The 11168-nt window shown below is 37.4% G+C and overlaps 1 protein-coding gene across 2 annotated transcripts; it reads right to left on the bottom strand.

Moving 5' to 3' along the window:
- Positions 1-848: 848 nt before the first annotated feature.
- LOC132190710 (CRC domain-containing protein TSO1-like) lies at positions 849-10529 on the bottom strand. 2 transcript variants are annotated; one of them, XM_059605756.1, is made up of 11 exons: positions 10275-10529; positions 9225-9379; positions 8505-9072; positions 3570-4186; positions 3403-3477; positions 3149-3326; positions 2976-3074; positions 2811-2877; positions 2118-2301; positions 1205-1970; positions 849-1112 (listed from the first exon to the last, which is right to left on the bottom strand). In XM_059605756.1, the coding sequence occupies exons 1-10, from the start codon at positions 10341-10343 to the stop codon at positions 1226-1228; spliced, it is 2757 nt and encodes a 918-aa protein (XP_059461739.1). In that variant the 5' UTR covers positions 10344-10529; the 3' UTR covers positions 849-1112; positions 1205-1225. The 2 variants fall into 2 exon arrangements, with proteins under 2 accessions (XP_059461739.1, XP_059461740.1); XM_059605757.1 differs by having other exon boundaries at positions 1205-1871.
- Positions 10530-11168: the final 639 nt, after the last annotated feature.

Raw genomic sequence — 11168 nt, 5'->3', positions numbered from 1 at the left:
TAAATATTAACTAGATAAGTAACCTGTATAACATATATTACTTAATTACTAGTATGCATATTTAAATTTATATAACTAATTTTTAGTAATATATATCTTGTATATATATAAAAAGATATATGAACGAGTTAACGAGACAAACAAATGATCTAGTCCAGTTTTAAACGAGTTGAGCTCACGAGTCTCTTTCGAGTTTTCTTGAAAAAGTCAAGTATGTATCATTTACTAATTGAATAAGTTTCTACAGTAATAAATGGATTTGTATAGTATTGAGCTCGAGTTCAAGTTGAGTTAAACCAAGCGAATATCGAACGAATTATCAAACGAACTAGTTTATTTGTAACCCTAATTAATGAGAAGTGTTACACATTCTCTCCTCATTATTCCTCAATTCTCCCACTTTTCAAAATTACCATTAAATTTGTAGTCTTGATCCAATGGTGATTTAAAAAGTGAAAAGATAAAAAAACCAAAAGAAGAAAAGAAACATTTTCCATTGTTAGTGTATTGTTTCACTTCTAGCCGTAGTAAAACCCATATACCTGTATTTACTCAAGGACCGTTGACATCTACCAAGCATAGCACTTTCACAAGAGACCATTTGAAAAGAAGGGAAAGTGCAAATATACTACATCAAAACATAAAATGGAAAAACATCCAAACACACTGATTCAACTGTGTTCAGAAAATGGAAAAATAAAATTTATTTTTGCCGAGTTGAATTGGGACACCTACTTTAGTTCTTACTCAAAGATTCAAACCCATTTGAACAATAATTTCAAACATTCGATTGAACAAAGAAAAGCTACAAATTAGGAACATGATAACTACGACAAGATAAAGAAGACTAGAGATGAGAGTGCAGCCGGCAGTGATCCTTAAAATTTTGTGCATTAGTTCTCGAAACATGAGGCCAGTGGCCCACTTGTAGACCTGTTTAGTGCAGTAGTAAATGACTGAGCCAATTATAAATTGATATGTTAGAAAATATTTAGGGCTCAGGAGGCGTTTCCACATGGTAAGGTCTGCTGTTTTCCAACCCATGGGACTTTCTGCAATGTTCTTCTGTGATCATGTAAAAAGCCCAACAGCATATGCCCTTTTGGAGTGTGCTGAAGCAAGAAAGAGATAAAGATTAGCGTACAGATCAGTAATACAGCTCAAAAACCATATTAGAAATGGCAGGTGGAAAATGATGACTCACCAAAATCTCCAGACATGTCCCTCATTTGCTGCTACTATCATCTTGAATGTTGTTAGCTTTCGAATTTGTACCGCCTTTGGAATCAATGCAAGGGGTAAGAGGTGGGAAAGAGGGGACAGCCTTCAATATGAACTTGCGGCCACTTCTCAACCCCCCTGAAGAGTTTGACCCAAGCTCATGCAAATGGCTCTTGGGAGGAGAAACTCGCTTCTGATTTGGGGAACTTACTTTAACAGACTTAATTGGTGTAGCACTATCCTTCAATATCTCAGGAGTTTCATCTTCCAGAATGTCACAAAGCCCACCGTCAGGGTCAAGCCCCTGGACTGATTTCATCCCATCCAACCGAGCCATCGGAGTAATTGGTGAACTGCGCCAACGAAGGGGACCGCTTGATGATAGATAGCAAGTTCCAGGAGGGGGTTGAACTTGTGAAATGTTTGTCCAGTCTGTTGTTTTGGATGAACTTGAAGAAGACATGGTCATCAAGGGTGGATCTGATACCGGAGTTTGATGGCACATATTTGCAACTACATTATTACTTGGTGATAACTGATCCATCATTTCCATGTTGTAATCCACTTGCCAATCAAAACAACCAACATTTGGTAATTCGTTATTTGCTTGCAGAAGCATGTCACTGCTACCCAAAGTTCTTGAAGATTTCCTAGGATCCACATAGGATGACAAGATAGCAAGATCAGATTCAGGTGACTGGAGGCATCTTCTTGAAAAAGATTGTGATTTTCGATCAGGCCTTCCATGACTAGCTTGGTTAGGGTTGGGAAAAAATAGCAATTAGCAAATAAGTAGTTAAAATTATGATCTAGCTTAGTTTCAGAATATACTGTGACATCTTTTTTGTATCTTTTTGCTGAGAAAAAATGAGATGTCAATATGAAAGGGATCTTACTCTGAGCACATGAATGTCGGTGTCTGAGGAGTGAGGCTGTGCAGATCATACAACTCAGGACGTAAGAAATCTTTCTTGGTTGCCACCATTTCCAGCCTCTCGTCAAGTGTGCCTTCAAATCTTCTCTCACCAGCTCTGTCACTAATCATCTCTTTATTCACAACATGCTCAGTAGCAACATATTCTGAAAAGCCGGCAACATAAATTTATCGTTAGACACTACTGCAATTGATTTCAGACCATTTTCTTTGGCATGCAAACATGTTACCTGTCATGCTCCTCTTCATATATAAGGTAATGGAACTTGTGGTTAGTTATCATGATTTTTGAAAACAAACATTGGTGGTTATTTATCATGATTTTCTTGTTTTCTTTGCCCTTACTAGTTATATGGCTTCTCTTGTATACTTCCTATGTACATAAGGGTGCCTTACACTTTTAATGATATTTCGATTAATGATCAAAAAATAAGAAAACAAATAGACATTGAAGCCTAAACCTTTATCTTTATTTGCTACCTCATAATACACTTCAACTAAAAGGGGTTTGACGTATGGATGGAATACTCCTCTTTTTTCCTTTTCTTACACAACTATTCATAACAATGCAAACTTGATCATTTTAATGACAATACTACTAAGGATTATTTAGTGATCATATTAAGAAACATCAGTTCTTAACGAATGTTCCTACCTTCCTTCCGGCCATAAACATTTTTGCATCCATCGCACCGGCATCCACTAGAGCATCCTACATTAGCCTTTTGAAAATGAAGCCAATGAAAGTTCAATTAGAGTGATTGGAACACAAAAAAATTGGCAAGCATGATGGCATATTATGCAGTAAAAAAATTCAAACCTGATAGCATTCGCAATATTTCTTGAGACACATTGACTTTTTGCAATTGCAGCCTCTTTTATGCCTCCCCGAGGATGGAGTTGCTCTATTTCCATCTTCCTATGCAGGGAAAATCCAATAATCAAGTTGCTAAATAAGTATGCAAATAAAATTGAACTGAAAGGATTTCATACCCTATTATTGAACTCAGGTACAGGCCGTACAATCTTGGGAGCAAATGCAAGTGGATTACGGGACTCAATTTGTTGTCGGATTTCAAGAACTGTATCTTCATATTCAGGTCTGTTATAGCACTCTTGGCAAGCACAAGGTTCCGCACAGTAGATTCCAGCAGCAAAGCAATCACAATAACTGAAAAGGGAAATAGATTCTATAATATGACCAAACTTATAAACAAGTGTAAACTTTAAAACATGGATTTACTTACAGTTTCAAGCATTTGGTCTTCTTACAGTTGCAACGCTTGCAACCATCATTATCAATGGGGCTCGAAGTTTTCTTCCTGTGGAAGCATACAAAATTTAGTGGTTAACCGAACAATTACATAGGAGAGATGGACTATCATAATAAAAACAAAGAAAACTAGGAACTCACCTTTTCTTTTTGGAACTCAGTTGGCAGTACTCATAACTTTCAACGTATTCAGAGTAAAATTTCCTCTTATCATGCGGAGTTGCATGAAACTCTACAGGCAACAAATTCAAAGGTTCTTTAGAGTTGGGAGACTCAGAAGGGGCAGAACTTGCAGCAACTGAAGACATACTATTGTCCTTCCCATCTTCAGCAACAAATGAAATTGGGCAACTTCTTGTATTCTCGAGTGAATGACAGCTGATGACAGCTGATGACATATGCCGCTCTGCTGGTTTCAAGTCTGCAATGGCACCATGCCCTAATGGCACCGCACTGACAATGCTATTCAAGTGCAGGCCGATACCTGATGGCTTGGGAGCTGTTAAGGGAGAATTTCCTCTATACTGAGGAAGCAAAATTGTCCTGGATTGGGACAATGTAAACGTTTCACCCCTACTAGAAGCTGCATTTATATCTAGAGATTCCAAACCCTCCAATTCTACAGTGGTGGCAGGTGGCCTTGAATTGGTCACTTTATCAGTAATATCCAAGGAACTGGCACTGTTTCCAACAAAATTCGGTGGAGCCTCTTCAAACTGAAGGCAACGTCTACGTATGACACGTTGGTTTTCACTGGCCTACAGTAACTGTTATTGTTAGTCTACTGCAAAAAGAAAGTCCTAGTAGGCTTCAATAACACAAAAATAAAAATAAAAAAACCCAAACATTTGCTTGTGTTAATTCTTTGTATCAAAATGCAAAAAACGTCATAATTTACCAAGTCTCCCACAAGACAATGCTTGCATTACGTTTAACAAATTATATCTGCAGCAAGCACTTTAATTAATGGCACACAAAAACAAAAACAAAAGGAATGAACTTGTGGTGGTATAATATAGAGGCAACATATGTCTCCAAGAAAAGCCAATTTATACTTGAGCCTTAATTTCCCTATGAAATGTCCCAATTAAACTTCAGAAACGCTTTTCTGGAAACCACAAGCATGCGGGGCTAATCCATGACAAAGATCCCCCATGAGTAGTTATACGACATCCAAGGACCAGCACCTTCTGCCACAAGCTATACCTCTTTTCCCTGTATCTTCTACAATGTTTCCATAGGGAATTGAAGTTCAAAACCTCTAAATTTAATCAATGATTTACCTCTCTCCTTGTCTAGTAAGCATCGCTTATTCCAATTTCGAAAGATACAAATTGAACTCACAACACTCACCATCATTTTTTTTTTATAAGTAATGTTGTATATATTAAAAAGCGTAAAAGGAGGCACAACTCTTGTACTTAGGAAGTATATAAGTGGACGCCTAAGTAGAAGGACAAAAGAGAACAAGAAAGTCAATAAAGCTAATCACTAAGGGAGCTAAACATGCAGCTGTCGAAGAAAAGAGAGAAAAAAAGAAAAATGACTTGAGCTCCTCCAAAGTCCTCATTGGTTTTCGAAATTTCTATCATTTCTTTCCCTCCACATGCTCTACATAAGGCAAAGAAGAACCATCTTTCATAGGAGTGGGTATCGGTTATAATGGTACCAGTAACCGTATTTTCGATAATTAACCAAAATTATCAATTAATTTGGTTAATTAACCGATAACATTTCGATAAGAAATCATTTCGAAAATTTTGGTTAAAAACGGTTTGGATAATCGGTTAATGTCAGACCAACAACGCGCAACCCACAAGGCTTTGACGTTGCACCACCGACAATTGGAGTCGAACCACACCGTCACGGACTCACGACAGAAGAGGAACACGACGACGATAGAGCCAGAGAGAGACGACCAGGAGCTGAGAGTGACGAGAGGAGCGTCTTGCGAGAGAGCTGAGACTAAGATTGAGAGGGGCGTGCGAAAGTCAAAGAGTTGAGAGTGAGAGCAATGTGAGAGTCGAGAGAACAGACGGGGACGGCAAAGGATTTGATTTAGGGTTAGGGGAAAGAAAGAAAGAGATGTATATATAGCATCCCAAAACTACGTAGTTTTGATTTCAATAAATTGTATATTATGAAAAATTAAAAACGAAACGTCGTTTTATACCCCCACTATCGGTTCCTTATCGGTTTGGTTTGGAAACCGATAAGAAAAATGTTTTACCGATTACAGAACTAAATCGAAAATCGGTATAAAAATCTTAACCGATTACCGATTGACTTCTATTAGTTGACGATTAATGTCGGTTCGGTCACAGTCGGTAGACAGTCGATAATCGGTTAATCTGCCCACCCCAATCTTCCACAGCACCCAAGAGCAACCACCCGTCTACCAATAGGCAAACAAATCCATCACATGATTAGACATAACTCAAGACAATCCAAAGCGACTGAAGATGGCATTCCATAAGGCATTGGCGACCTCACAATGGAGGAGAAGATGATTAATGGACTCCCCATTAAGTTTGCACAAGTAACACCTATTAATCACAATGAGAAGTCTCTTCTTAAGGTTGTCCATGGTAAGAATCATCCCTAGAGCCGCCGACCTGGTGAAAAAGCCACTTTTAAGGGAGCCCTAGTCTGCCAAATACTCTTCCAAAAGAAAGGAAGATTGTCTTTACAAGCAAGGATCTTGTAAAAGGATCTAACATCAAACTTCCCTTTGCGAGATGAAGCCCACCAAAGCTTGTCCCCCCTTCCCTTCTCGCTCTATGGGAATACAACAAGGTAAAGAAGGAAGCCAGAACATCCACTTCCCAATCATGAGCCAAACGAATAAAGCTAACATTCCATTGAAAGGAACCATTCAAACAATCCATATTAATTGCAACAAGCGCATCCTTCACACAAGCAAAGTTATATAAAACTAGAAACGATTCCTTAAGACTTGACTCTCCACACCACACATCATCGATATTGGACCCCATCTCCCAGTTCAAATATGGTATGGCTAGAAAACAACCTCCACCCCCTTCTAATATACTTCCAAAGCCCCACCCCAAGCGACCTTGGGGGATCAATAAAGCACCACCTGCCTCAAACACAACCAAATTTAGCGTCCAAAACAACTTCCCACCAAGCCCCTTTCTCATGCACATAACGTCACAACCACTTCCCTAAAAGGGCTCTGTTGAACAATCTCAAGTTCCAAATCCCTAAGCCTCCCTCAAAAATAAGAGAGCAAACTTTGGGCTAAATGACCAAGTGATATTTAAATTCTTCACCTATCCCACCCCATAAAAAATCTTGTTGGAGCTTCTCTATACGATTTGCCACAATAGTAAGAATGAGAAAGAGACACAAAATATGTAGGTAAGTTGGAGAGAGTGCTCGTTATGAGGGTAACTCTACTACCCTTGGATAAATGCATAATTTTCTAACTAGCCAACCAACGCTCAATCTTTTCCACTAGGCCATCCCATAAAGACTTGGCCTTAAAGCAAGGCCCTAGAGGAAGACCAAGAGGAGATCAGCTAAAGAAAAAAGTCTAGGGTCCTTTGGCCAAAAGAAGGTGACAAGTGCAAGAGATCATCAGCTAGAGACAAAATAGATTTAAAGGAGATCAGCTGAATACTTTTGTCACCCTCACCTTCTTATTTGAAGTTCCTTTAAATCCTTTTTTTTTTTTTTTTTGATGTGCAAGTTCCTTTAAATCTTTTATGATATTGAGTAAAGTTTTAGCTCATGATGTTTAGATTCAATTATCTAATTCCCAACCTAGGTAGCCATCGAAGGTGGTTCCGCCCTTAATGTAGGATAGCTAGAGTCACCATACAACAATGTTAGCATTATATCCATTTTACGAACCACAAAGCCATACCATTTTGAAGCACAAGATTATATGCTTCAAGAACAGAAAAGAGGTTCTAAATGTAGAACATGTTAGCATCAATGTCTAGGATAAAATGCATAAGATTCAAGATTTGAACGAATACTCATCTAAGATGACAACTCCTAATCTAATAGAGACTACAACTATACTTGTTAATATATTATGGTAAGTGTTTTTACTTATCAAAAAAAAATTATGGTAAGTGTTTTTGTTTTTGGTTTTGACATAAAGGTGATAAGTGGTTTTAGAAGTATTTTCTAGTGGGGTCCACATTTGAGAAAATGTTTTGATAGGGTACACCTGCTTGTTTAAAGAAAATTTAAACAACTATAGAACTGATTCCTCACTCAGGAAAAAAAAAAAAAAGAAAGAAAGAGTGATTGTGTGGCCACCCTCAATGGAGGAGAGGGGTGGCTATGCAACAACTACGATTTGGTTGGGATGGCCACACAGCCATCCTTGGCCGGGTAGCTGTGGACACCCTTGACTAAGACCATGCGACAACTTCTATCTGGTCAAGATGGCAGCCCAGCCACTCCTAGCCTATTGTAATTTGTAGTGGCAGTGTAGTCACCCGTCTCCACTAAAGATGGCATATACATATATAATAAGTTAGCTCCTACCCCTACAAAAGTTAACTACTTGTTTTGTCAAAAAAAAAATTTTAGGAGTATTACTTTATTAGAAGAAAAGGCAAAGCCCTCGTGCACGAAAAGTATACTACAGAGGCAACACCCTAATGATGTTTGAAATCTAAAAAGTTAACAAGATCTACAAGATTTTGAGGAGGGGAAATTAATAACATAAGCTACAACCCAATCTAAGAGAGCTGTGAAAAGTTCTATATGTTTTGAGTTGTTTGTTAACGTATTTGAGAAAAGTGTGTTTCTCAAACAAAAAACACTTAGAGAATAGGATAACAAACATAGCCTATAATATTTTAAGAGCAATAGATGTACGCAGATGAAAGTTGGCAAATGAAAAGAAGATGAGCTAAATTATACTTCAGGCTCATGCAGGGTAATGTTCCCAACAGGTTTATGCAAGATTGCTGCCACATTCTCACTATGATCTTCATATGGCTGAGCAATTTGTAATGTTTCAAACAGTGGTTGAGGAGCACAATTGCAATCATCCTTTCCCCAATAAATATAGAATGCAGAATTCTGTGTTACCTGGGTGCATGAATCTTCACATCGTTGTCCTTTAAAATTATGGTCTACAGACATATCCGACTCCATGGTTAGCAATTCATTCATTGGTTGTTGACCTTTCCTTTGTTCCTCCTCATTTTTGGCTGGCTTAACATAATCTATTAGCTTTCCTTGAAGGTCCTCTGCAGCTTTCTCTGACATAACCAGAGGTGGCTCCACTTCGGTCCCTTCATATTTTTCCATGTCATTTTCATGGTCAAATTTTATGGTTTTCTTTGAGTCGGTTAAGTCACTTAGTGATGATTCAGCCACATCAATAGATTGTTTATGAGATGGATTGGCTGAATCTCCAGAACTCACACTGTCCACGGCTACATGATCAGCCAAATACTCAGTAACACATACAGAGGAACTGCAGGGTTGGGCTGGAGCGTACTTGTTAATATCACAGTCTTTATGAGCATAAGTGATCAATTGCCTGCATGATTGGGTAACTTGTTTTTCAGATTCACAAGGACCATCAGCAGATTTCTTGTCTCTGCCATCATTATGAGATAGTTCTGCACTGGACAACTGAGGGTACTGAGGCCTGTTAAGCATATAACTGTCGTGTAATCAATGTTGATGCCAAAAATAATTAACGTCCATCAATCTTTAAATAAGAGAATACAATATTTATAATTTTTTTTAGAGAGAGAGAGAGGTAAAAGAGAGAAGAAGAAAAAAAAAAAAATTTCAGACCTTTTCAGAAAACTTGTTTCGTGGTGTGAACTTATACGTGGTGATGTGAATACAAGAGGAGGAGAATTAAGTCCAGAAAACCCTTGAGCTACATGTGCGCCCTTGACAAGCTTAATTGGCGATAAGTTGTTTATATAACTGGTTAAAGGGGAATCCTGAAATCAAAGAAAACAATTATAAGGAAGACATTTGTTGTTACATCATATTGTAAATGAAACCCCATTCATAGGCAGGAGCAGTAACTCCACAATGTAAGGACATGTTCTTCCCAAACCAGAAAATTAGTTCCATGTACGCACCAGTCTTATACATTCCTATTATTTTGTTTTGAAGTAAAAAACGAATCTCATGTTGATTGGTAAATGTACCATTGGTCTGATTTAGTTGACTTGCTGTTTCATTTGCTTATGTAGTAAACAGAATCATAATCAGTTTTCTTGAGAAAACAAGCAAGGAATGAACCAAAAACGGCTCCTTATGATAAACCCTAAGGAACAAAGAACAAACGAAGCCCCTTGCAGAAGATATATCTGCAAAGAAACTAGTTGAAAGTCTAAGCACTGGTAACATACACAGACAGACAACTGATGCAGAACTACCAATTCTCAGACATCCTTCAAAAACCATGACATCAGTTAAAAATCCTCACCGTGTTTACTTCAAATCAAACCAAACAGAGAAAAAACCATAAGGAAATCCATTTCTAATAAAGCAAAATTTTTTACCCATAGAACTCACTGCATTCAAGATTGATCACCGATTGCTTGACAAAAAGCCCAAATTGCCTTGCCCCAATCCAATCCCACCAACAAAACTTAATTGATGAAAAATGCTGATGAACCCTATGATCAAAGATCCCCCAAAGCCTACCACACCGACTAAAAAAAAACTTCCTCGCTCAAAATCACAAGCAAATACAAAACGTAACATAACCACAAAATTAAAGTGAGATCTAAAACACAGTTACGAACGGAACACATCAAGAAATCAAGTCCAAGAAAATCATGAAAGAGAGAGCGAAACAATAGGAACCGGAGAGACTGTATTTACTTGGACTGGAGAGGATTCTGATGAAGTGGATGTGGCGGTGCTGATATTAGGGGGTTCAGGAGAACCCATGACCTGGAAACCTAACCCTAACCCTAGAAAACTCACTCCGCATCTTTCTGTCTTTCTCTCTACGTCTCCCTATCTCTCTCTATCTCTGAGAGTGATAGTCTCTGATTATAGATAATGAGAGAAAATGTGGAAATTTCGTTTGGCTTTTATTATTTTTGATTTATTTCTCGAAGAAAAAGATAAAAAGAGTGGTTTTGAGAGAGAGAAAGAGAGACGTATCAATGCACAAAAACGGCGGGCATTTGAAAAATGAAGCGGGAATTCCACACCGGTAGTGCCTTGTGGATATCTGGGCCAAGCCCAAACTTGCAAATCCGATCTCAGCCGGATTTGCAATATAACGGTTTTTTATTTTTATTTTTATTTTTATAATTATGCTTTTAAAATAATAAATATTCCAAAATTATTAAAAATAATAGAATATTTCATTCAAATTAATTTCCTTTGAGAGGCAGATGCTAGAATTTTCAAAACCAACGGTAGTGATTTTGTCGATAGGTATTTTGTTATGAAGTGTTTACTTTTTATTGGATGGTGCAAAATACCCGATTTATACCAAAGACTTTATTAAAATTGAATAAATATTTGAATATTCTTAAAATAAAAAATCATTTGGTAAATTTTTATTATTATTATTTAAATTATTTAGGAAAAAAAAAAAGGGTTTGAATCTTTAGATTAATCAATATACTCAGAAAAAAAATCTAAAATATAATCCAATCGATAAAAGATCTAAAATATAATCCAATAGATATTATAGATGTATCTAAACCGATTATAGATGTATCTAAACCGATTGGGAGACGCATCCATATTAGCTTCGTA

Source organism: Corylus avellana, chromosome ca8 (genome assembly GCF_901000735.1).
Source record: "Corylus avellana chromosome ca8, CavTom2PMs-1.0".
NCBI lineage: Eukaryota > Viridiplantae > Streptophyta > Magnoliopsida > Fagales > Betulaceae > Corylus > Corylus avellana.
Note: the sequence above shows the minus strand (reverse complement) of the source record. Positions and strands in the feature narration are given on the sequence as shown.